The sequence below is a fragment of the Saccopteryx leptura genome, chromosome 2 (assembly GCF_036850995.1).
Source record: "Saccopteryx leptura isolate mSacLep1 chromosome 2, mSacLep1_pri_phased_curated, whole genome shotgun sequence".
Classification (NCBI taxonomy): domain Eukaryota; kingdom Metazoa; phylum Chordata; class Mammalia; order Chiroptera; family Emballonuridae; genus Saccopteryx; species Saccopteryx leptura.
The window spans coordinates 227,025,116-227,051,928 of NC_089504.1; the positions used below are offsets into that span (position 1 = coordinate 227,025,116).

The 26,813-nt window shown below is 40.7% G+C and overlaps 3 protein-coding genes across 4 annotated transcripts; all 3 read left to right on the plus strand.

The window, feature by feature from the left end:
• The first annotated feature begins 5,159 nt into the window (after positions 1-5,159).
• Positions 5,160-5,539, plus strand: KRTAP21-1 (keratin associated protein 21-1). Its single transcript, XM_066365939.1, has one exon. It carries the CDS (start codon positions 5,160-5,162, stop codon positions 5,394-5,396), a length of 237 nt encoding a protein of 78 aa, XP_066222036.1. The 3' UTR covers positions 5,397-5,539.
• Positions 5,540-12,636: 7,097 nt separating this feature from the next.
• On the plus strand, positions 12,637-13,076 carry LOC136393328 (keratin-associated protein 21-1-like). The gene has a single exon (XM_066365940.1). It carries the CDS (start codon positions 12,637-12,639, stop codon positions 12,877-12,879), a length of 243 nt encoding a protein of 80 aa, XP_066222037.1. The 3' UTR covers positions 12,880-13,076.
• A 4,355-nt stretch (positions 13,077-17,431) lies between these two features.
• On the plus strand, positions 17,432-26,471 carry LOC136393330 (keratin-associated protein 21-1-like). Of its 2 annotated transcripts, XM_066365942.1 has the most exons (2): positions 17,432-17,570; positions 25,950-26,471. In XM_066365942.1, exons 1-2 carry the CDS (start codon positions 17,432-17,434, stop codon positions 26,177-26,179), a joined length of 369 nt encoding a protein of 122 aa, XP_066222039.1. In that variant the 3' UTR covers positions 26,180-26,471. The 2 variants fall into 2 exon arrangements, with proteins under 2 accessions (XP_066222039.1, XP_066222040.1); XM_066365943.1 differs by lacking the exon at positions 17,432-17,570 and having other exon boundaries at positions 25,913-26,471.
• The last annotated feature ends 342 nt before the right edge of the window (positions 26,472-26,813 follow it).

Genomic DNA, 26,813 nt, shown 5'->3' on the forward strand with positions numbered 1-26,813 from the left:
ATCCATCCATCCATCCATCCATCCATCATCATCTGTCTATCCAAATTGACTCAGTTCTCAGTGAATTCATAATCTCATGGGGGAATAATATAATAAGATTAATAATCAAATGAGATCATTGTTTTTATAGGGATATGTTATAGGAGTTGTAAAAGACAGAGTAGTTATTTTCAGGTATGAGAGTAAGGATCAAGTCCAAAGAGAGGCACTTGCATTAATGCAGGAGGTGTGAAATGGGCATTGGCCCGTCAGATAGGAGGTGAGCACAGTCTTCTGCGGACTTGTGACCACTGCTGGGAGGGCTATGATCACTCACCAGATCTGGAGAGGATACCTGGGCTTTCCCTTCTCTCAAAAGACCATCTAGAGAGCATCATGTTCAGGTAATCAAGGAGCCGGAGTGGTCCAGGCCTGGAAGGGCATGTGCTTGTGAACCCAGCAGCAAGACAGAGAAGATCTGACTCTGACATGCGTCCACCTTGTGACCTCAGCTAGTGAGTTAATGATGCTGAGCCTCAGGGTCTCCCTCCAGACACATTTGTTAATCATTTGCTTTCCTCATTTCCCAGGGTTGTGAGGATGATGGAGACAGTGTGTGTAGACACCTTACAAATACTGTATAGGTGGGACTGCTTAGAGGGAATGTTTCGTTGCTTAATAAGGAATTAGAAGATTTTAGGTGGATTGGAAATTAGAAAAATAATACTGTACCATAAAGGGAGAATCTATGTACATCCCAAATTGTGGGAATTCTACAAATATCTTTCATATGGATGCATGTGAATTGCTGTTTGAATTTATTGAATTTACTGTTCAATAAATCTTTGGCTTTGACTAAAATCTCTTATTATACAATGATACTTAATCAAGCTATCAAAGTAGACATATCATTAGAGAAATGCAAATTAAAACCACAATGAGTTATCATCTCACACCAGTCAGAATGGCACTTATCAACAAAACTACACAGAGTAAGTGCTGGTGAGAATGTGGAGAAAAGGGAACCCTCCTGCACTGCTGGTGGGAATGCAGACTGGTGCAGCCACTGTGGAAAACAGTATGGAGCTTCCTCAAGAAATTAAAAATCAAACTGCCTTCTGACCCAGCTATCCAACTTTTAGGAATATACCCCAAGAAAACCATATCACTGTTCCAAAAGGAGAATGCACCCCCATGTTTATGGCAGCATTGTTCACAATAGTGAAGATCTGGAAACAGCCCAAGTGTCCATCAGTGGACGAGTGGATTAAAAAGCTTTGGTACATGTATACTATGGAATACTACTCAGCCATAAGAAATGATAACATCGGATCTTTTGCAAAGTAAATCAGAAAAAAATAAGAACTATATGAACCCATACATAGATGGGACATAAAAATGAGACTCAGAGACATGGACAAGAGTGTGATGGTTACGGAGGGAGAGGTGGGGGAGGGGAGGGGGACAATGAAAACCAGATAGAAGGTGACGGAAGACAATTTGACTTTGGGTGAGGGGTATGCAACATAATCAAATGTCAAAATAACCTGGAGATGTTTTCTCTGAACATTTGTACCCTGATTTATCAATGTCACCCCATTAAAATTAATAAAAAAAAGTAGACATAGTCCTAAAACTCAAATGTATTTCTACTCTGGACTTGTATTTTGACCCTTCTGGAATGAGAAGAAGAAAAATCACATTGATTTTTGACAGGATATGTACCTAATGTGCCCAGGCAATATGCTTTATAAATACAACATAAAGTCATCCTTTAACTGCTAAACTTGAAAATATACATGATGTAATCTTGACACTGTATTTTTAGTAATGAATTAGCATACAAAATGGCTCAGTAATAGCGTAAAAAGGCCTCAAGGAGAGACATTTATGTTCTGTTGGGATTTGCTTCTTCATCACAAAAAGTTTTAAGTTAGAGCCTCGATATGTACACCACAGACAGAGTAACCTCCTTTAGCCTACAAAGTTATTGCATGAAATTCAAACACAGTCAGCATTTTGGTACAAAACAATATGGATATTTGAAAAACGATGATTAGATGAGAATGCAAAACTATTGTGTGAAAAAAGGAGATGAAGGAATAATATTGATTGATTACAATTTCTGCACTGAAAGCAGTAAATGGGCATGAAACCTATGAGAAACATTTACGTAAAATGCTGAGACCCAATTTAGAAAAGAGAGACTGATTCTCTTTTAGAAAAAGAGAAGTTCAGCACACATCCAAGCATCTTATAGATGACAAGCAGGGCACCAATGTCTGCACATGGGTTAACTTGATCACCCGTTTTTATTAGGGAAATATTGGTTGATTCCCCACTGGGTGCCAGGCCCTGCGCTCAGAGCAGGTGATTTTGAGACAACAGAGTAGCGTTGTTTCTGCCCTGACGGATCCAAGTCCAGAGATCTGAATAGAAACATTAGAAATAATGCAATCAAGATAGGAGACTTTTCAATGGTTTTTAGATTTAGCACTCCAGGAGTACCTTGTTGGGTGACAGGCTTTCTGGGACACTGGAAACCTGGAGGGGGCATTTGTTACAGATTACAGGGCCAGGATCCTGACGTTGTTTCTGTGCCCTCCACCTCCCACGGGAAGGGTGCGTGTCGTCCTTTCTGAGTTTTATAAATATTCTCTTACATGGAAGTTCATAGACTTTGAGCTCTCGCAGGATGATGACGTGATGTATTACATACAAATGCACAAGGAAGTTAGAGAGCAGAGATCTTCCCATTTAGTTAATTCCCGTGGCCCCTTATTGTGCAAGACTGTTAGAGGCTGTGTGGTACCCTGGGGAGCCAGGTAAGAGGGGGAAGGCAGGCAGGTGAGACGGGCTGCTCAGTTCTTCCAACACTTCATTTTCTGCTAATGTCTAGACCTGCTCTCAAATGTCGCAAACTTGAAACAAGCATTTTTATAATCACTTCCCACTCATCTAAAATGCCTGGATCATTGCAAGGACAATCAGTTGTTACAAGAGCCTGAGGAGTTCTGAGAAGTGCTATTGAACCCTAGTCCTTGTTATACTGTGGCTATGGATAAATTTGTCATCATTTCATGATAGGAATTTAAAGTTGAAGTTTATTGAAAAATGTATATTTTTCTCTAGAATACTTGGCTATCCAACTTGCTTTCAGTATAGCAGAAAGATTTTGCAGTGGAGTGCTGGGCTGCATTGAACATGGGATTTTGCAATTGAGGTTAATATATGGTAATATAAGTACCTCAATTGCGAAATTCCATTCTATTCATCTATCTATCTATCTATCTATCTATCTATCTATCTATCTATCTATCTATATCTATCTAGCATCTATCTATCCATCTATCATCTAGCAATCATTTCTCTATCTGGTGTTATTTTACAGGCATTTTCTTGCATACAGATTAATATGGTTCAGCTGGGGCTGTAAAAATAAAATTAGAGGTATATATATTTAGAGAAATTAAGAAATACATTCTACATACTAAACATTCTTGGGATGTGGTGGTAATTTGAAGACCATCAACACACCAATACTATTTCCTGCATCCTGGTCATGTTTGGCCTTCAGTAGCAAGACTGTTCAGTGCAGCATCAGAACAGCTTGCTACTGTTCTGCCTCCCAGGAGCGGCTTCCTTCACCCCCCTCCCAGAACTTTCAGTTTCTCTCATATAAAATGTGGATGAAACCCCTGCTCTGTCCACAAGTTCTTATGTGGAAGGTACAGTACCTTCTGAAGAATACCATGTTTAATTAGTGAGCATGACACAGTTTCAACAAACCTTGACAGGTGCCTGCAGGGGCAGAAAGGAGCACTGTGACACCCAGTCCCACCGTCAGGACAGGTGTCCTGCAGGGAGTACATGCAGATCTGAGCGCTGGTGTAAAAATAGGAGGGTGTTTTTTTTTTTTTTGGTTGAGAATTAGGTATGGTAAGAGAAATATTAATGGCAGAGGAAGTGATATTCATTTTCTTCCTTTATATGTTGGAAAGGTAAGCGTGTTAGAGAGGGTTATTTGGAAGAAAGGGACCAAATTATATTTCAGAATCATAGTAACCATTTTTTTGTGGAAGATTGAGAACTTCTAATGAAGGTAATTTAGAGAAATTTGGATGAATAGAGTAAAATGTACTTATAAATAGGGGACAGAATAGATGTCTGTGCTACTTGATGTCATGAAAATGTTAGGTGAAGAGGGTGGGCTTCGGCTGTGGGCATCTGAGAGTCCTCCACGCTCCTTCAGCTTCTGAACGGACTAGGCCAGGAATAGTGCTGGGAGCAGAAAAAATGGCTTTTCCAGTCTAGGAATGCACCTATAGCTCATAATGCAAAATTCTGATAATGTCTGCATTGGAAGAAAGTTTAGTTACTGGTCTAAGTAAAGATTTCTGCTTCTTCAGCCAAATAAATTTGGTTAGAATGCAGAAGGCTTTGCAATGAGAGGGCTTACATAGCTACACAGAATGCTACAGAAAAGGGGGCTGCCCTTCCTCCCTCAAATCTCACTTTGCCTGGAAGATGGAAGGAGGACATACGAGAGGAAGCACTTACACATGGAACAGTGTTGCGCCTGTGAGTAGTCACTGTTTCAGTGGATGTCGTTGGGTTTCAGTTACCAGATGTTGTTCTGTTTCTTGGGACAGGGGTGGAGTAGGGCAAAGGGGAGGTGTGGAAGTTCAAGATTGGTGGAGTTGCTGGAAAAGAAGTCACAACAAAACAAAAATAAAGACGAGTTATTTCTTTCCCTGTCGGCAGTGGTAGACATTATGAGTGAAAGTAGAGAGAAAAGGATGCAACCACTTCCTACAATCCCCCCAAGTCTTGTTATATAAGGTATATATTTAACAACAAGAAATTTTAAAATTGGGTGTTAGTTTTACTTTTGGGCATGTGATTCTACTGAGATAACTCTGGCAAAGCAAGACAAAATGAGGCTCTTTAAATAAAACCAGTCTCCAAAATAATGAGCTATTTTTAAGCAAAGCATTTTTGATTATCAACAATGACTGGCACGTAATATGTAGTTGTCTAAATATTTCTTGGCTAAGTCAGGGGAAGAGTGGCATGTTCTATCAACTGCAGATGGTATATAAAGGTCCAGGCAGGTAGGAGACACACACACTCCAGAAGCATCCTCCGGCAGCTCACCTGAGTTTTCTTCTCTTGACAACATGTGTGGCAATTACTACGGCAACTACTGTGGCTATGGCTGTGGGTTTGGTCCCCACTATGGCTGTGGCTATGGCTGTGGGTTTGGTCCCCACTATGGCTGTGGCTATGGCTGTGGGTTTGGCCCCTACTACGGCTGTGGCTCTGGCTCTGGCTCTGGCTGTGGCTACGGCTCTGGCTGTGGCTATTGGGGCTACCGGCCATTGTGCTACAGAAGGTGTTACTCTTCTTGCTGCTAGAACACCACTATCCAAGCCTCCTTTCCTTCTGAAATGGCACCCCTGAAGATAATGCTGGTTCAACACCCACACCTCAAGATTTCTATATCTAAGAAATCACATGCTTGATAGAGGTCTTGACCTCCAACAACCCATTTCTTAGAATGGCACCTTGGTGTCCCGAGGCTCTGTGGTATCATCTGACTATTTCCCAAATGTTATCATTTACTTCTTCAACCTCTGATCCTCTGTTGTGACGGGGTTGGTGATACTAACATCCTACCATGAGTACCCTTTCAATAAAAATGATGTTTTGGTTTTAAGAGATCTCTGTCTACTTGCTTGTGAATTTTTCATTTTTGAAATGTAATGGGCTCTCTTGAAAATTGATCTATACTATGTTCAGTTTTGAATTTGTCCTTGTTATAGCACAATAATTTTTTTCTTATATCTGAATCATAAATAATGTTTTCTCCCCCTATTTCTCTTATCTCACAATTGCAGGCACTCACACACATGAGCACAAATCACAGTACATCAGAACTGTGCTTGGAAATATCACTGTGTCTAGAATGGATCCAAAAGGGAAAGAAAAGGCGAAATGATAGTTACTTGGGAGGGGTTATGTACCAAAGTCCTGGGGAGAGGAGAAGTGGCCTGTGCACCAAAAGGAGTAATAGAAAGGATGAGATAGTTTCCAGGGCTATCAAGAAATGAGATGAAGATGTTGGGCATGAGGATTAAAGCACTAAAGAAAAGACACACTAGACGAAAAATATTCTATTATACCATCTGCGTTAGATGAAAGTACAAATATATTTGTTTGTGTATGTGGAGATGGATCACATTGATTTGTCACCTAACATACAGATATTTTTGGTAGGGGCCACATCCTATACACTAAAGACAAAGCAGGAACATGACAAAGAAGTTGTCTACTCAGAGTGTTTCTATATTATTAAGGTAAAGATAAAAAACAGCTGTGAAAATAATTAAGCTAAATTGAGGAAGACCTATTCTTGCTCTGAAGGGAAATAACCTGGCTGATGGGATGGAGAGGAAGGTTGAAGTGTGAGAGACACAGTGCAGGGGTATTCGACGTTGTGACAGACAGGACGCCTGTTGTAAAGAGAGGAGGAATGGTAGCAAGTGTAAGAGGTGAAGAGGAATCCATTGAACTTTTAGTCTGTTCAGGTGGTTCTGTGTTTTTTTCATTTGAAAAGAGCCAGGTCTGGTTTCTTTATGGGGCTCTAGTGCCTTACTGAGGCAGATACAGGAACGGGATGGAAAAGGCAGGTTGACTTTCTGATTTGGAGAGCCTCTTACTTTGTTGGGGATTGATGTTACTGTCTTTTTCCCACATGACCTTCCAGAATGATAACATTTAGATCCAGCAACAGAAGAGGCCTTTCAGACTCAGGTTCAACCACCAGTGATAAATGTGTCACTGTGTCATCTCCATGACAGTGGTCACTGCACAAAGTCTGACCCTGAGGTTTCTGGAGCTAGGAGACCCCACAAAATGGTCACCTCTGAGGAAGATGGCCCCACCATCAGGGATAGCCCTGGAGCGAGGTACTGCCCAGGCTGTGGTTTGGCCGTGAGGAAGAAGCAGGAGTTCTTTCAGGGGTGGGACAGGGTCACAGCAGGCATATCGGGGAGTCAGATCTGAGGGCAGAATGTGCTGTGAGGACAGGAATTCTGACAAGTACAGCTCTTCAAAAATTTAAGTGATTGTTTTCTATTTCTGGTATGGAAGGCATTCTGATGGAGAAAAAAGGATCATTTTTTAGGCATATGTAAGATGATTTACATATCTAGGAAAGGGTCTTTACAAACTCCATTTAACAGATTGTCAGTCTGAAATATTGTGACTCCCTTAGCCAAAGAATATTTGAGACTTTTAGCCAAAGAGAATGTGAAAATGGTGTTAATGTAAGAGAAAAGGAGGTGATAAAAACAGAAAAAGCATGTGCGTGTGTGTGCACACATGTGTGTAGTATGGTCCTGGTGAAGGTTGAGAAAAATGAAAACCTGGTATACATCATACTTCTAATCACAATAGGGAGGGAAAGAAGACCATTGAGATTAGCGAGTATTGTCTGTAGTCAGGAAATGATTTAAGTGTTAAAACTCCTTTACGAGGAAGTACAATTTCTTTCCTTGGATGAGCTATTGCATATTTTACAAGTTCTAAATTTTAAAGTTGGCGACTTATTATTTCAGTCATTTAACAAACAAAGATTTGTGTTCCGACTTTTGTGTTATGATTGGTGCTGGGGACACAGAGAGTCTTTTGCTGGACACAAAACAGTATTTCACTCACTCTCATTATACTAGGAATTTGCAGGTGTCATGGGGCTACCAGGGAGGAACTCCAGCGGGGAAGCTACATTGGTCAGAATGCAGGAAATGTCGACAATGCTCAGAAATGCACGCCATACTGTATGTTGAAACCTGTCAGTTCTGTGAGAGGGAAAAGAGAATTCAAGGCAGAGGAATTTGGGGAAAGGAACATATAAGCTTGCAGCTTATTCCCAGCGCAGTAACTTCTGTTGGGAAACCTGTAATCCATGACCACGTCCAGACAGAAACAGAAACACGCTGATTCTCTCAGGCTGCTCTGAACCGTGAAACAGCCACTAGCAGGGTGTGGCTCTTGAGCACCTGAGACGTGGCTAGTCCAAAATAAAAGGCACTGCAAGTGGGAAATACAGACCTGATTTTAAAGACTTAGCATATAAAAAAGAATGACAACTCTATGGACTAATTTAAAAATATTAATTACATAGTAAATGATAATATTGTGGATGTCTTAGGCTAAATAAAATAGGCTGTAATATGAACTCACCTTTTTATCTTTTTCAAATGTGAATACTTGGGCATTTAAAGTTTTCTATGTGTTTCATGATCTAGTTCTATTGTACAGTTTTCTTCTAATATATTACATAAATTGTTCAGTAGAAGATTCTGGCTAGCAAGAAAAGCAAAGACCTGGCCATTTAGCCATGTTAACACAGTGTGCCAGGAGATCATTTGGAGGCAGGGAGGCCATACTGGCCAGGGCTAAAGACTTCAGGATGGTGCCCAAAGACAGAATTTCCATCTGAGAGTTTATTCCGTGCATGGAATTGATCACTTTGCTGTCTGTTTAGACATAGAAAAGATAGATGCCAGCTTCACATTATACATGAAAGAAATTCTATATTGATTAAAGTTCTAAACATTAAAGTTAAAGTATCAAAGTACTAGACAATGGTAGAGACTGTCAGACATCTTAAGCCAAGTGTTAAACCATTGGTTTGAACTTAGTCATACTGCAAGTATTTACACCATGGACATTGGCAAATAAGATGCCCCCCCTCAACTCCACACTACCATCAGTGAAGTCAATTAACAGAAAGTCACTGCCCATATCCCTCCTGTCTCTGAGAAGAAATTAATTTCTTTTAAAGCTTTACATTAGGAATGCATTAGAGTAAATCTTCATTTGACATTGTCGATAGGTTCTACAACTTCAAGTGAAAAAACATATAACAAAAACAGCTTTACCATGAGCTAATTGATATAAACAACAGCTAAGTTCTATAGTGTCTCATCAATGTTATGATAAAACAACATTATTTGAGGACCTACTGTACTTATGAGCCTAAAAAAGAAAAATTCACAGAATTCAATAAAAAAAGCTATAATATTGCTCTATGGCCAGAAAACTTCACAGCCTATTCTAAGCTGATGTCCAAGTTCTGCGAATTAAACATTGTCTTTAACTCTCCTCATTACTACAAGGTATAATTTCCTCCAATCACTGAAATGCTCACATTTCCAAAAAGAAATTGTGTAGATAACAATGAAGAGACTCGATGTCGGAGTCACCCCACCTGTGTTCTGGAACCTCACTGGGTACCGGCTGTGTGAGTGTGCGTACATCACAAACTCCTCTGGCCTCAGCACATTCAGTGGTAAAATGATAAAATGGGGCTCCATCAAAGACTGTTGTGCATCACAAATAAATAAAATATGCAATGCTCTATCCCTGTGACCACTCCATAGATTTTTGTCATTATATTCATTACTGGGTGGCTCAGTAAGGTATGGCTGACATTTAACCACATATAACATATAAAAAAATGACAATCTTATATGTCTCAACCTTCTATATTATGTTTATTGACAATATTTGGACAACTCCCAGAATTTTAATCAATAATCTCAATTCTCTCATGTCAAACGCATTGGCATATGCCCATGTTTGATGTTTGGAGCATAGATCATACATGGATTTCATAGCTACGAATTCCAACACACGCTGTCACAGCAGGTAAACCGACACATTTGTCCATGCACTTTTAGTAACAGATGAGTGGGTTTTAAGGGAGTCACTTATTTTCTGATGATTTCTTCCTGCTTTTTAACTTTACCATCAAATTCTATTAGTTGCTGGAAGAGTTTCTAATGGATTCAGCAGAAGGAATGAGAATGTCGATAAACAAAGTTTTTTAGGGGGATGTGGTAACAGTAGATCCTGCTTGCAGTGTACTGACAAAAGTGGGGGCAGAGTTAAAGATACTCTTATCTTTCATGTAGCAAGTGGAGAAAGGGTAGAGATGGGGCCAATAAATATGGTGAGCTATATATACTCCCTAGACAGTTTATAAAGCACAGAGCTCATCCTTGAGCTCTTAATATATGCTTTTAACTCAACAGTCTATGCCCAGGCATAGCACTTGCTTGATGTTGGTCCTCAAAAATTCTTGTAAAATCTACTGTCTAGAAAAGCCATCAGTACAATGATCCAAGAAAATATGGTCATGCTGCCACTGTTTTGGGGAGAAAGTGGGCGGCATGTGAAATGGGGAAAGGGTTGTGGAATTTGCAGTAATGCTGTCGATGTTGAATACATGTTAGTAAAGAAAATTGTGAAAATGAGCCAGTCATACTTAGAAGGCAGACCTGGAGTTTGAGGTTATAATTTGGACCTTGGAAGATGCTGATCTACAGTATTTTTCTCCTATAATGACTAAAATTGAAGATGTCTAGGAAAGTCATCATCACGTCTTCCCAAACGCTGTAGTTTCTAGAACTAACATCAGGGTGTTGAGAAGATTTTTCTCTCAGTGGGCAGAGAATGCCCTCATCCCACTATGTGGCACTTGGGAAGAGTTGAAAAGTTCAAGGTGTTTGCCTGAACTTCACACTGAGCTTTGACTCAGCTGGTGACAGTCACAAAGGAAGAAAGTCCACATGATAGATGTGTGAGGCTGAAGTTCCAAAACATTCATCATTTTAGTCCAGTGAGGTGATCATTCTGCATTTGAAAACCTGAAGGAGAAAATAATTCACAGGTTTCTGCCCTAGATTTTCTGTTAGAGTAGGAGTTGAACTAATTCTACCCTAACCCTTAACAGCTGAGGGTTCTTGACCTCTGCTTTCTCATCTGCAGTTTCTAAATGTAAGAAACACAACTTATTGCTTTACATTGCTTTTGTAGGGAATCTAATGAAGTAATGAATGGGAGTGTACCTCAAAAGCTACAGAGGGAAAGAATATAAACAATGATAATAATATTTCTTACATTACATCCTATGCAATAAAATAATAATTTTTACAGGTGGAAGAAATGTCATAGGTTCTCATTCAACAGTGAGTAAGTGCTCAGTTCTTTAGATTCACAGGGAGAAAAGACAGGCCCATTGATCTCAAATAGCTCACAACTGACTGAGGGACTCAGGTAATTAAAATTTAGCATCTGATACAATATACACTACAATAGAGTGAGGCACAGTGGGCTGTAGAATAACAGAGGAATTCTGTCTAATGTGTGTTGTCTGTGTCCAGGAATTCTTCTTCTTCATTTTTTGTGACAGAGACAGAGACAGAGACAGAGAGAGAGAGAGGGACAGACAGGGACAGAAAGACAGGAAGGGAGAAAGATGAGAAGCACCAATTCTTTATTGCGGCACCTTAGTTGTTCATTGATTGCTTTCTCATATGTGCCTTGACCAGGGGGCTGCAGCAGAACAAGTGACCCCTTGCTCAAGCCAGCAACCTTGGGCTCAAGCTGGTGAGCCTTGCTCAAACAAGATGAGCCCACGCTCAAGCTGGCAACTTCAGGCTTTCAAACCTGGGTCCTCTGTGTCCCAGTCCGACGCTCTATCCACTGCACCACCGCCTGGTCAGGCCAGAAATGCTTCTTATATGAGCTGTAGCCGAAATTATGCTTTTGAGAATCAGTAGGGTTTGGACAGATAAAGTTTTTTTCTTTTGAGATAGAGACATAAAGGGAGAGAGACAAGAAGCATCAACTTGTAGTTGCATCACTCTTAGTATTTGTTGATTTCTTCTCATACGTGCCTTGACCTGGGGGCTTAAACTGAGCCGGTGACTTCTTACTAAAGCCAAAAACCTTAGACTCAAGCCAGTGACCCCACACTCAAGCTGGTGAGCCTGTGCTCAAGTCAAATGAACCTGTGCTCAATCCTGTGATGTCAGGGCTTTGAACGTGAGATCTCAGCATCCCAGGTCAACTCTCTATCCACTGCGCCACCCCTGCTCAGGCTGGACAGATAAAATTAAGATGATGGAAGTGGGCAAGATATTTCAAGAAAGTGTCATACAGCAGCGTTCCAATAAGTCTTAAATAGAGCAGGTTCTGTTGCATTGAACAAAATCCTGGTTCCTTTTACCTTGCTGTATTGCTTCAGACACCTGTTTTGCACCAGTTCAGATTTCCTCGCCTCCTCTGTCTCTTGCCACAGCCCCTGCAGCAGTGGCCATTCTACCTGGACTCCATCCACTTTCATGCAGGTGCAGCCTGAGGGTGCCTCGCCTGTGCCCTGCTGTCTGCATCTCACCTCCAGTCCAGGTGCTTTCCTGTGGATGCTGAGGGGTGAGGTACCGGGCATCCCCAGCACCCACGAGTGTCCCTGGACGTGTGTGACGATTACTGCCCCCTTGGGGAAAACGTCTACATTAGGTTTCATGACATTCCAGAGACATACTTGTTCAATGTGTGGGTAATGTCTGGTTATAATTCTAATGACCAGCTAGGGCCAAATCCTGGGCATAACACCTGAAAAAAAAATTGTCTTTAGAATGATGAGCTTTTAAAAAATGAAAATTGCTGTGGTAATGAGGCCACAGAGTCTGTGCCCCACCCACTTCTGGTAGTATATAAAGGTCTCGGGGCAGAGGATGACATTCAGACTTCAGAAACCTCCACCTGCTCCTACTGCACCACCGAACCCCACTTCTAAACATCATGTGCTGTAACTACTACGGGAACTCATGTGGTAGCTGTGGCTATGGCTGTGGCTATGGCTCTGGATATGGCTGTGGCTATGGCTCTGGATACGGCTGTGGCTATGGCAGCTGTGGCTATGGTGGCTACGGCTGTGGCTATGGTGGCTATGGCTGTGGCTATGGCTCTGGATATGGCTGTGGCTACGGCGGCTGTGGGTACCGGCCATTTTGCTACAGAAGATGTTATTCTTCTTGCTGGTAGAATGTAACAGCTACATACCTTTTTCTTGAAAACAATAATTTCAAGGCCTTTTCTGTTTCGATGTCTCACAACCCCACTGAGTACAGAGTCGTCAGAGGCTCAGGAAGCAGGCTGTCTGCCTGCAAGTCCAGGCTTGGGGCCCAAGTCATTCCATGATGTTCCCTGACACAGAAGCCCTCATTCTGGTCCTAGTCCAAATGTAAACCACCACCTTCTCATTCTGTGTTTCTGTGTTGTGATGATCCAAATAAACATGTTCCACTGGTGCTAACAAGTGTGTGTACCTTTTGGGTCAGATGTGCTATTGAATTGCGTGTTCATCTATTTCTGTGACCTCCTTTGAGATCGGCAAGATGAATACTCAGCTGCTCACCCCAATTATGTGTGTTTATTTTCTGTTCCAGTGGTCATTACCTGACACACTGAAAGTTACACAGCTTGGATTTCATTTCTGAAATAATGGCTTCTTCTTGCCTGAATGTTGTTCTTAATTCATTTTACTCAAGGGTTTGCTCTTAAGGATATGTGTCCCATGATCCTGGGTCTACCCATTTCTCTCCATATTAGTCAGCCCTCACACTCATTAACACATGCACATACATGCAATCAAATGCCTCAGAAAAATCTACTTTGAGAAAATGCTAATGGTTCATGGGAAGGGGAGACAGGAGGCTCATGGGTTAGGCGTATGAATGACCTGGACACTAGCTGAATGAGCTGGGTTTGGATGGTGGCATAGATAGTGAAGGGACAGGTGAGCATCATGGGCCTTGTGAAGGGAGAACCTGTAAGACCTTAGACATCAGCAATGAAGAAGGAATAGAAACCTAGAGAGGTTTCTAAAAAGTATACATTTCTTGTTAGCGCCTAGAAATGTGGGGAATTTGGGTGGTTATAAACCTGAACAGTTGGCAGTTCAAAGTCCTCTAGTCGAGTGTCACAAGTGGGCTCCTGTCTTTGTAGATGCACTGAATAGGGCAGGTGAGGATGATCATGACACAGTTTTCTTTCTTTCTTTAAGTGAGAGGAAGGGAAACAGTGAAACAGATTCCTGCATGCACCCTGACTGAGATCCACCTGACAATCCTCTGTCTTGGGCTGATGCTCAGATCAACTGAGCTGTCCTCAGTATCTGAGGCGAATGCTTGAACAACTGAGCCACTGGCTGTGGGGAGGGGAAGAGGGAGAGAAGGGAGAGACAGAGGGGGAAGAAGCAGATGATTGTTTCTCCTGTGTGCCCTGACTGGTAATTGAACCTCAGACATCTATATTCCAGTCCAACACTCTATTCACTGAACCAACTGGCCAGGGCCAACATGCAGTTTTCATGAGCTCCTTCCAATGTGGGACGCCATCCAAAATAAGAGCAACATCCTCATTAGGTGTGTTCACACTAGATGTGTCTAGTGCATGATCACGTACTAGGTTATATGGTGGGGGAAATTGCAAACTCAGGGAGAGGAGTGAAATCGACTGATTATATGTATCCACTTCTCTCCCTCCGCTATCCTAGGATACCACGGTTTAGAAATGAATTTGAACTTTGAAGCTTGATTGTGCAAATTGTGCGGATGATGCAAGGAAAATAAAGAACTGGAACCTTTTTGTTACTATATTTGGGTAGAGAAGCCAGTTATAATATGTTTTGGCTTATGAAGCCAGTCTTCATGCAGAATATAAAAAAGACTTCAAAAACGAGTCAAAGTTTAACTACCCTTGGTTAAATAAATTTAGTGTAATTTGGTCTTCTGATAATCTCTTGAATCTTGAAAGAAATTGAAGTCTTGAGTAGAGAAAGGGCAAAAGAAGATAGATATATTGATTGCTATTCTTGAAGAAATAAAGCCACTTCTTATGAATTAGGTGAATGAGTAGTCTCAATCTTCAAACACTTATTGAGCATTTAATAAAGACTATTTCATTATGTGTTATGAAGACAGGACTAAAATATGTCATCACTGCTTTCTAAACCATGTGAAAGAAAAAAAAGCTCACAAGTTACAAATCAGGATATTGCTATAATATAATTATACATAGAGGTGTTTGGGAAGTACAGAGGAAAACATTGTGAGAAAGGCTGGAACTAAGAGTAAGTAAACAGAAAGGTCAGGAACCTTGCTGAAAAAAAAAAGACAAAATTCTAGATTAAATATGAAGGGTGAATTGGAGATGGTCTATCATAGAAGAGGAATAGCCTTCTGAACAGGGGAGAGAGTAGAAATATATTTGAAAAGTGTTCATATACTAGAACCTTATTGCAATAGCTTACCATGTATCCTTGAGGAAATGTAATCATTAATTGGGTTTAAGGAGTGAATTCATAGGTGTGGGTCATGAGAAATTTAAGCTGATCCCCAAGGACATAGAGCCCCTATGCCCCCCTCACCTATGTGGTGGGAACAACCTATAAACTTGCTCTAATCTTGGCAAAGATGTTGGGATGTCACTTCTATGATTAAATTGTATTTAGGGTTGACAGATAAAAACACAGATGGATAATTTGAATTTCAGATACAAAAAGATAGTTTTTTAGTACAAATACAGTGCATGCAATATTTGGGGCATACTTGCTAAATGTGGCAACTCTGTTTACTTTATAAGGTAAAGAGATTTTTCATCTGTCCTGGCTGACACCTTGATTATAATATTGTGAGATTCTGATCAGCACAATCACAGTTAGGTGGGTCTTAGACCCTAGATCCACTAAGAGTGTGAGGAAATAAGTGGGTGTTGTTCTTAGCTGCTCCTGATGTGGTCATTTACAACAGGCCTTCTCTACTGTTTTCTAAAGTATCTGGCAAGAGTTCTGGTTGACTTGTGTTGGGGACCGAATAAATAAACAGGGTATTTTTGCAATCTGAACAGAGGTGCTGGGCCCAAACTCCACCTCATCTGCCTAGTTAACAAAGAGCTACACCTGATTCTCATTTATCCCACCCATGTTCTCCGGAGGAGGCTGGAAGCTAGTTTCTTATTAGTGTAAAGTAGATTTGGATGGTATGGTGGGGGTTGTCTTTGAGTTGCCTTGGAAACTTAATTGAATTGCTGATGGACTACATTTTGTTCTATGAATAAAAGTGGATGTGCTTCTGGGAGCACGGGCTTTATGGCTAAGGAACAGTAGAGACTGTTTGCCGTGGCGTCCTCCTGAACCTTTATATATATATATATATATATATATATATATATATATATATATATATATATATATATATATGGCATATTAAATATATATATATATTTAAGTCCCTGTCTATCATTTATTTAAATTTTATACCTTTTCCCATTCGAGACCCCGGAATATACTTGTTGTGGTTGGACTCCAACAGACTTGGATGACCTGGATATCATATCTGCATAGCAGCAGAGATTTGGAGAGCAGTCATAGGGATGGATGTCAGGAATAGACCACCCTGGAGTGGCAGGGAAAGAGTGAGAGGACTTGGTATTTTCATAGCTATAATATCAGCCTTTCTTGCTGGAACTAGCTTGTGAACAAAATGCTGAACTAAAGTTTACCTGGGACTTCAAGTGACACTGGAATCACGAGTGACTCTGAAGCATGTGGGGACTTTATAACAGAGTAATTTCCCAACAAACAAGGTCACCATCAGAAACAGTAAGCTCCTTGTCACAGCAAGTACTCAAACCTCCCGTGACTAGAAAGCGAGTCTTTATGTAGCACAACAAAGAGGAGCAAATATTTGATCTTGATAATGAATTAACTGAAATTCTTCATAAGTTTTGTAACCTCTTTTTATCCCATTTTCCATATTGTAAGATACCTACTGCTTTTGTAATTTCATTGTAATCAAATAGATCAAAATCTCTGAAATTTGTGGACTTAAAAAAGAAATTCAACAGTGTTATAATGGAGAATTTTTTTGTGTATATTATTTTGATTTGATGGAAATGAATACCTAGAACTGATAAAAATTTACAGAGGAGTGGCCCTTGGGGTAAAATATATATCATTGGAATATTATATTTGCAAGCATTTAGATTCATAAGAAGTCAATGACATAAAATGTTGAGAAGTTTCTGTGTAGGGCAGCATAACATTTCAATGAAATAACATACAAAGTAATTAGTGTGTAGTTAGCTAGTTGAGGACTTGGTCAAACTCATTGGAATAGTTGCATTTCCAAACATAAACTTCCCTATCCTCCACAGAGCCTTGTTATATAAAATATATCTTTAGAATCAGGTGTTCAGATAACTGGATAATTGGTGGAAACTTACCTTATAGATTTGTAATCAGCTCAAGACAATGCCCAGGTCACACAAAACAAACATGATTCCTCAGTAAAAATTGGAGACTCTATACTAATGGATACATTGAAAGCAGATATTATAGCTATGAAAATACCAAGTCCTCTCATTATAAATTTGCACATACCAGGTATTAAATAAGTGTCTTACATGACTCACAAAATTAATGACATTCCCTGGCCCTACCTGTAAAGTACATAAAGCTTCCAGGGCAGTAAGTGACATTCAAACTTCAGAAGTATCCTTCTGCACCTCAACTGAAACCTCACCCTCTGTCAGCATGTGTTGCAATTATTACAGGAATTCCTATGGGGGCTGTGGCTATGGCTGTGGATGTGGCTATGGCTGTGGATATGACTGTGGGTACAGCTCTGGCTATCACTTCAAATATAGCTGTGGCTATGGGTCTGGCTATGGCTGTGGCTGCTGTACCTTCCAGCCATTTTGCTACAGACGATGCTATTTCCATTGCTACTAGAACATTGCCTTAGAACATCCTATGCCTCTAACATACTATTTAATAATAAATACTTTTCCTCCAAAGGATGATCCATTTTCATCTCTACATTTAAGTAAGGATGGAATACCGCCTGTATTTACTTTGAAGAACCTATTTGTGTTTGAGGAATTTTGAATGCTCCCATTATGTGACCTGAAGAGAGAAGACTTGATTCTGATTATGTTCAAAATATTAATTTTTGGTCATTCTATTTCATGGTGGTATATTGTGCATGGGCATAAATACTCTAGAGTTGGATGAAGTTATACACATTTTTTCAATAAATAAATGTCATTTGTTTCTGGAAGTATTTGTATCTTTGGAGCTGGTATCATCACTAATGTTAGTATTTGTGACCTTTCTGCAAAGTTAGGCAACCACGGTGCTAGTGTATCCTTCAGTTTATCTATTTCTTCATCCACTATATGCCCATTCTTTCAGCAATACCACATAACTTTATTTACTGCAGGATTGTAGTAAGTTGATTATGTACTGTGCATACCCCAACAGTCCTTTTCCAAATTATTTTGGCTATTCTAGTTCTTTTGGTTTCTATCAAAACATTAAGTTGAGCTTGTTAATATTCATAAATATATTCTGCTGAGATTTTAATTGGAATTGAGTTGAATATAGATACATTTTGGGAGAATTAGGAATCTTAACAGTATTGAGTTTTCCAATCCTTGGACATGGTATATATCTGGATATATTTAAGTCTTTTCCGATTTCTGTGGTGGGCTTTAATGCAATGCTGAACAAGAACAATTATCTTTGTATTCAAAAAGGGCATATCCTACTGGGGGTGTAAGACAAAAGTTTAACGTACTGCAGAGGAAAAATCACACAATGATTTCAATAGATCCAAAACCCATTAATGATAAAGATTTTCAGTAACTGGGTATAGAAAAAATCTTCCTCAACTTGATAAAGAATATCTACAAAAACCTTGAAGCTAATATACTTAGTGGTGAGAAACTAGAAGTTTTTCAGCTAAGATCAGGAAAAGGCAAGGGCTCTTTAAATACTTTTTAAAAACCACTTTTCAACATCATTATGGAAGTCATTGTTGATGCAATAAGACAAAAAATTATACTGATAGGAAAGAGGAAATATATCTTTTTACATAGTTGGCATGATTGTTTATTTAGAAAATCTAAATAAATCCACAAAAAACCTCCTGGGACTAATAAGAGATTACACCAAGGTTGCAGTATATAGGTTAATATACAAAGGTCTTTTGCTTTTCTACATATCAGCCCTGAACACAGGCATTTGGAATTTAAAACATAATGCCACTTACAATAGCAGCCTGAAAATGTAATACGTTGATATAAGTCTAAAAATATGTACCATATCTATATGAGAAAAACTACAAAATTCTTAACAGAGAAATCATGGAAGAACTAAAAAAATCAAAAGATACTATTTTGGCCCTGGCCAGTTGGCTCAGTGGTAGAGCGTCGGCCTGGCGTGCAGAAGTCCCTGGTTCGATTCCCGGCCAGGGCACATAGGAGAAGTGCCCATCTACTTCTCCACCCCTCCCCCTCTCCTTCTTCTCTGTCTCTCTCTTCCCCTCCTGCAGCGAGGCTCCACTGGAGCAAAGATGGCCCGGGCGCTGGGGATGGCTCCTTGGCCTCTACCCCAGGCGCTGGAGTGGCTCTGGTCGCGACAGAGCGATGCCCCGGAGGGGCAGAGCATCGCCCCCCGGTGGGCAGAGCGTCGCCCCCTGGTGGGCGTGCCCGTTGGATCCCGGTCGGGCGCATGCGGGAGTCTGACTGTCTATCCCGGTTTCCAGCTTCAGAAAAATACAGAAAAAAAAAAAAATACTATTTTATGTTCATGGGCAGCAAGACTTGGTATTGTCAAAATATCAATTCTTCCTAACTTCATCTATATATTCAAAGCAATCCCAATCAAAATCCCAGCAAGTTATTTTTTGAATATTGACAAACAGATTAATAAGATTATACAGAGAGGCAAAGACCCAGGAATTATCCAACACAATATTGGAGAAGAATGAAGTTGGAGGACTGACAGTAGCTGACTTCAAGTCTTACTGTAAACTACAGTCCTCAAGACAAGGCGGTACTGCTAAAAAAATAAAATTGATCAATGAAACACAATAGACAACCCAAAAATAAACTCACATAAGCATAACCAACTGATTTTTTTTTTTTTTTTTCATTTTTCTGAAGCTGGAAACAGGGAGAGACAGTCTGACAGACTCCCGCATGCGCCCGACCGGGATCCACCCGGCATGCCCACCAGGGGCGACGCTCTGCCCATCCTGGGGGTCGCCATGTTGCGACCAGAGCCACTCTAGCGCCTGAGGCAGAGGCCACAGAGCCATCCCCAGCGCCCGGGCCATTTTTGCTCCAATGGAGCCTTGGCTGCCGGAGGGGAAGAGAGAGACAGAGAGGAAAGCGCGGCGGAGGGGTGGAGAAGCAAATGGGCGCTTCTCCTGTGTGCCCTGGCCGGGAATCGAACCCGGGTCCTCCACATGCTAGGCCGACGCTCTACCGCTGAGCCAACCGGCCAGGGCCCAACTGATTTTTGAGAAAGGAGCAAAAAAAAATTTTTTTTAAAGAGTTGGTCTTTTTCAACAAAAGGTGCTGGCATAGCTGGACACCGATCTGTGTGCACAAACACTGAATCTGGAAACAGAACTTGAACCTTTCACAAATTAACTCAAAATGGATCACAGACCTAAATATAAAATGAAAAATGACAAAACTTCTGGGAAATTGAACACAGTAGAAAACCCAAATAATGTTGACTTTGGCAATGACTTTTTTGATACAAAAATGAAAGACATGATCCATGAAAGAAAAATTCAATAAGCTGGACTTCATTAAAATAAATAAAACATCTGCTTGTCACAAGAATGAGAAGACAAATCACACACTGGGAGAAGATATTTACAAAAGACACACATGATAAAGGACAGAACATACAAAAACCCCGTAAAACTCAACAATAAGAAAACGAACCACCTGATTGAAAAATGGCTGAAGACTATACACTCCACTAAAAAGATACTATATAGCTGGCAGATAAACCTATGAAAATGGTACCAATGTACCATCTGGTGGAGGAAGTTGCTAAAGGGGCAAGGCTGTACATGGGTAGGGGAAGGGGGTATATGGAAAATCTGTACTTTTTGCTCCCTTTTGTTCTGAATGTAAAACTGCTCTAAAGACTGTGGTTTAACATAAAAAATTCTCATGTGGTGCTGCTTCAGATAGAAAGATCAGATTAAGTGTCTGAAGAAGTGAAAACTAAGCTGAATTCGACAAAAGAGTAGGGGTGAGAACTGGGCAAGAATGTTCCAGCACAGGGGTCGGGAACCCTTTTGGCTGAGAGAGCCATGAACACCACATATTTTAAAATGTAATTCCATGAGAGCCATACAATGACCCTTGTACATTACACATTATCCAATAAAAATTTGGTGTTGTCCAGGAGGACAGCTATGATTGGCTCCAGCCACCCACAACCATGAACATGAACGGTAGGAAATGAATGGATTGTAATACATGAGAATGTTTTATATTTTTAACGTTATTATTAATATTTTTTATTAAAGATTTGTTTGCGAACCAGATGCAGCCATCAAAAGAGCCACATCTGGCTCATGAGCCATAGGTTCCCGACCCCTGTTCCAGCGGAAGGTTCTCTGGTGAGAGTTCAGTGTGCTCAGGGATGGTCAGGGGGTCCACGGGACAGCACAGCAGAGACATCGAGCCTGGAGAGGTAGGCAGGGGCCAGATGACTTTATAGTATAAGGAACTTTTTGTGTGAAGGGCACTAGCCCCCCAATACATATTTAAATAATTGTTACCTAGAAGGCAGATTAATATTGGTCTCCCAGTTCCAGGAGCCAGAATTAGAGTAACATGTTTGAAATTACAAGGAGGTTATCTTCTTAATATGTGACAGTTTTATAAGTATTAAAGAGCCTAAAATGGATTTTGGTGCCAGAAGGGGTTATCTGCCTGTGAGGGTGTTTGAATATGAGTGACAGCGCTACTTATTCTGGCTGTCATCGAGAAATTAAAGCACACAGGAGCTAGATAGATCTGTCTGACCCTTAATACTCATTTCTACTCTAATTTTAATAAGTTGATTTTATAAATTTAAACAATGTCTGCAAGGCACAGAGTGAGAGTCACTGAAAAAAATTAGCAAGGTTCTCAACAAACAATAGGAAAGAGGTGAAAAAAATCAATGTATTATGGTGTGGGAGATGGCCAGAGGTGAGGAGTGTATTTTCAGTATCTTAGCCCCCAGGAAAGACAAGGGATGGTGACTGAAGTGAGGTAATAGCAGCTATCTTTGCAAAGTAGGGTTATAGTGTCACAGAAGCTTAACCCTAGAGAAGGCACCATGGAAGCATTTCATAGCAACCAAAGGCTGCCATAGAGACTTCATGGGGGATGGCCCGGGGAGGGCCCATGGAAAGAAATATTGTGATGAAAGGATCTTCACTTACTCTAGGACCTCCTGATGGGGATTCTGAGAGTCTGAGGCTGTGTAGAAGCTACTAACAAAATACAGGCACACAATAAAACAAAATCATTTAGCTCTGGCTGGGTAGCTCAGCTGGTTAGAGCATCTTCCTGATACACCAAGGTTGCAGGTTCCATCCCTGGGTCAGGGCACATACTAGAATCAGCCAATGAATGCATAGGCAAGTGGAACAACAAGTCGATGTTTCTCTCTCCCCCTCTCATCTTCTTTATAAAATCAACCAATAAAAAAGTTTTTTAAATGGGACAATTTAAAACAAGAAATTGAGAGTTCCCCTAAACTGAACATATTCAAGGAAAGGTCTCTTGCATATCTTTGGAGATATATTACAGATTATATGTTAGACCAAGAATATTTGGAAATGTGATTTTGATTTGGAAATGACCCTTTTTTTAGCCTCAGCCTCTGTTAAATGACATTCATCATTCAGACTCCCCTAGTTTCACCAAAGGGTTGTAAGGCTCAAATACAGACATCTGATTTTTTTTTTTTTTTTTTTACAACAGATCAAGCATTCTGCCTGGTTGTGTGAGGAGTTGGACCAAATCACATTTTGACTCAGATTGAATTGATATCTAAGTGGTCAAAGGGAAGAGAGGGGAAACGTATTTCTCACAAGCCTTTGCGAGTGTGAGCTCCAAAGTCAGGAAGGGCTTTTATTAATGAATGACAAATCACTCACGTGTACACTCAGTTGAAATCTTCAACTGCAATATGGTCACGCTTCTGCACAGACCGGCTTTACTTTTACATAGCGATCCTCTGACGTTCTTGGAACGCAGGGTGCTTCCTCCCTATCAAATACGCTAGACAGTATTTAAGTTGGGTGCCTGTAATGTCAATATTTGTTCCTGATTGCTGAGCTTCAGAATAAGCCACAAAGCCAAGCCTTATGACAGATTGCTGGATTCTGCATTTTTACAAAAATATTTTTTAAAATGTTGCATTCAGGCAGGTGCGGTGAGGCCAATCACAGACACAGTAGTTCATTTTCTAAGGGAGTTGGGTCACTTTGGAAAGGTCATTATGAGACATGTTAATTAAGACATGCACACACACACACACACTCGTAAAACTGCAGCAATATTAAAATAAGTATTGTTAAATTTTTAGTATAATATATCAGTACAAGTACAGGTAGACATTTGGGAATGCTGACGCTGGTATGAAAGAACAGGGAAAAGGAAACAGAATGTGTCTCCACCACCTAGTGAGGCTGTGCTTCCGCTCTGTGCTTCCTCTGCCTTCTCTGGGGGCCTCCGGACAAACTTCCAAGTAATGTGAGGTATTTTTACTTAGCAATTGCAGACACTGAGATTTATAAATTTGAGGACATTTTCTATGGTCAAATAATTAGTATGTCACTCAGCTAGGACGTGAATCAAACTGTCATGGAAAGTTCTTTCTTTCTTTTCCTCCTGTTCTTCTCTCCCTCCTCCCTCCTCCCCCCTCCTCTTCTACCTCATCCTTCCTCTTCCCCTTCCCCTTCCCTTTCCTCTTCCCCTTCCCCTTCCTCTTCCTCTTCTTCTTCTTGTCTGATAATGCTTTAATTTCAAGATACTTTTCTCCTCCACTTCTTAAAATTAAATTTATTGGAGTGACATTGGTTAATAAGATTGTACAATAGGTTTCAGGAGCCCGGTTCTATGATAGTGCATCTGTAGATGGCGTTGTGTGCCTGCCACCCAGAGTGAAATCTCCTTCTGTTACCAAATTCTACCACAGAGCCTCTGAAACTCAGATGCAGGAGTTACCAACGAGCTCCGCTCAGCTTCGCATTCACCTTTCAGCACGGGCTCTGTGATAACGGGAGGGGTTCCTTCAAGCATTTCTCCTTTAATGTGAGTGCATTGCTAAGCCTTCACAGTAGGGGCTGCTGGGGGACGTTGCAGGAGGGGGCCGCTCTGTCGAATTTTTTGGCTGCAGCACACGGTGTGAGCAGTGCGGTTGGGAGGGCAGCCAGGGAAGTTCACTCAGCCTCGGTGATGTTGGCGCGTCAGCCTGGTGATGACCTTTTATTTGGCCCTCTCCTCATGAAACTCTGCACCTGGAAGACTTGTCATCCATGAGTGCTTGTGGGCCTCCTGGCCACACCGACTCCCAGCTTCCCCTCCAGCTCCGCCCATGGTCCACCAAGCCTTCCTGGGCCCTCTGTGCACCCGCACCACCAGGGCTCATTGTCACCGTCTGTGCTCCAGAGGGCCAGCTGCTGCTTGCTCCCTGACTGGCCACACTGGTCAGCTCCTCTGCTCTCCCTAGGCAGAACAGCCCCTGCTAAGTTTTCTCTTTTCTGATTATTCTTCCCCATCCTCAGGGCCCCATTTCAGGTTTCCTCAGATCTTCAGTTGTTCTTCTATCATCATTTATTAATTTTTTTATATTAAACTTTTCCCATTTCCCCTATTGTGTGGTTTCTATCTCTTGACTGGACCCAGACAGAGACAGACACCTTTAGTTTTATACCCATGTGTAAAGGGAAAAGCAAAGATGGAGAAAAACCACAGAAAGTCCCAAACCTAGGAAAAGTGAAGAAATATTTGTCAGTGCAAGAGACATCACGGGGCAGAAGACCCTCATCAAGGAAGCTGTAGGAAAATACGTCAAGTTAAAAGTAAGGATGAATAATAAATTCCATGGAAAGGTTGAATGTTAGTAATGTCATGATTGCAAGGTTTCCAACACAAGTTGTATAAATAAATGTCATTATCAAAACATTGTTGGAAATAAAAAACCATTGTTGGAGAAGACAGGTGAAGATAAAATCAAGAAAAATTTGCACAGTCTGAAAGTGTCGATAGTGACTGAGTCCTTTTTAGGGGGAGCACAGACTGGCAGCCACAGACATGAGCCCTGTTTGAGAAACCCGCAAGCAGACGCACATTTCAGAACTGAACTTTAACAAGGACCTTGTCCAACTGAGGCATTTTCTTCACTCTAAATTGAAATTCTAAGAAAAGTTTGTCTTTCTATTGAAACAAATAATAATAGATTTTGCATAATTTAATTATCAGGAGTTTTTCAAAAAGTTTTTGCCCTAAAGGAAGACATCTCCTCATAATCTGACTGAAATAGTAGGGGACAAATTTCCCTTCAGAGAGAAGAAGACTGTTTCAGGGAGTGCATATAATATGTGGAAATACTCAATTCCTTGTCCAAAATCCATGAAAAGTACTTTAAGAGTGATTATGATGAAAAAAACCCCCAAAATATTGGGAAAGGAAGAAAAAAAACAACAACAAGATAATACAATGACGGTGATGATGATGATAGTGGTGATGAGATGAAGAGGATATTAATTGCAGGCTAGTATAACTTCGTGTTTAATAGATAATTCCCGAAATGTTGAAAGAGCAAAGTACTGTAATAAACACGTATTTATAGGCCAAGTATATTTTGGTGATGTGTTATGTCATGGTCACTTAGTGCAATTAGGAAAGAAAAAATTATGGTTGCCTAAGCTTGGGTGCTTAGAAATGTATCTGTACTTTGTTTTAAGGCTTGAGAAAATGTCTAGGACAGCAGTGAATACCTAATGGCATCCTAGTAAAGTTACTGTACACAGACTGACCTCATTTGAGCCAAATAGTTGTGAAATGGGAGAACAAGAGACCATGTGAGGCATGACCCATTCATCATTGGAAGTATATATATACAGGTCCTGGAAGAGGAGATGAAACTCAGACTTCTGGAATATCCTCCTACCCCTCACCTGAGACCTCACCTCCTACTACCATGTGCTGCAACTACTACGGAAACTCCTGCCGGGGCGGCGGGTATGGCTGTGGTTACGGCTCTAAATATGGCTGTGGCTATGGCTCTGGATACGGCTGTGGCTACGGCTGTGGATATGGCTGTGGCTATGGCTCTGGATACGGCTGTGGATATGGCTCCCACTATGGCTGTGGCTACGGCTGTGGATATGGCTCTGGCTGTGGATATGGCTGTGGCTATGGCTCCCGCTATGGCTGTGGATATGGCTCTGGCTGTGGGGGCTACTAACCATTTCTCTACAAGTTGCTCTTGCTGCTCATCATCACTATAGACCATGCTATGCCTTTGAAATGATCACCCCAAGTCCAAGTTTAAGTGAAATCCTCGTATTTACTAATTTCACACCAAAGAAGTACTGTCAGATACCTGATTTAACTTTGAAGAAATTGCTTGCAATTGGTGAAGACTGAGTAGTTTCATCCAATTACTGAAGACAGAAGATCTTATTCTGATAGGTTTTCAAATGCAAATTCTTACATAAATTTTTTCTGTCTCTGTACCATGGCTGTTTGCACAAGTGCAGCACTATACAACTGGTGTATACTAAAATGGAGTGAAATTAGTAGTTTCTTAATAAAAGGCTTTTTCTCCGAATTAGTCTGGTTTCCTTTATATCAGAGTTGTTGTTGATTTGAGGGTTGGTAGCCTCCTGGGAAGCTGGGTTAAGGGTAAGACTTAGGGTAAATCTACGTGTTTTTGTTAGTTGAATTCAAATATTGGTTCTTTTATATATTTATTAATCCATTGTATGTTTGTTTATTACACTATATCTGGATATAAACACAAATATCATGCCAACCTTTTGTGGCTTCTGTGGATAAAGAATTAGAACAGGAGAGTTATGAGAAGGAGACTATTTAAT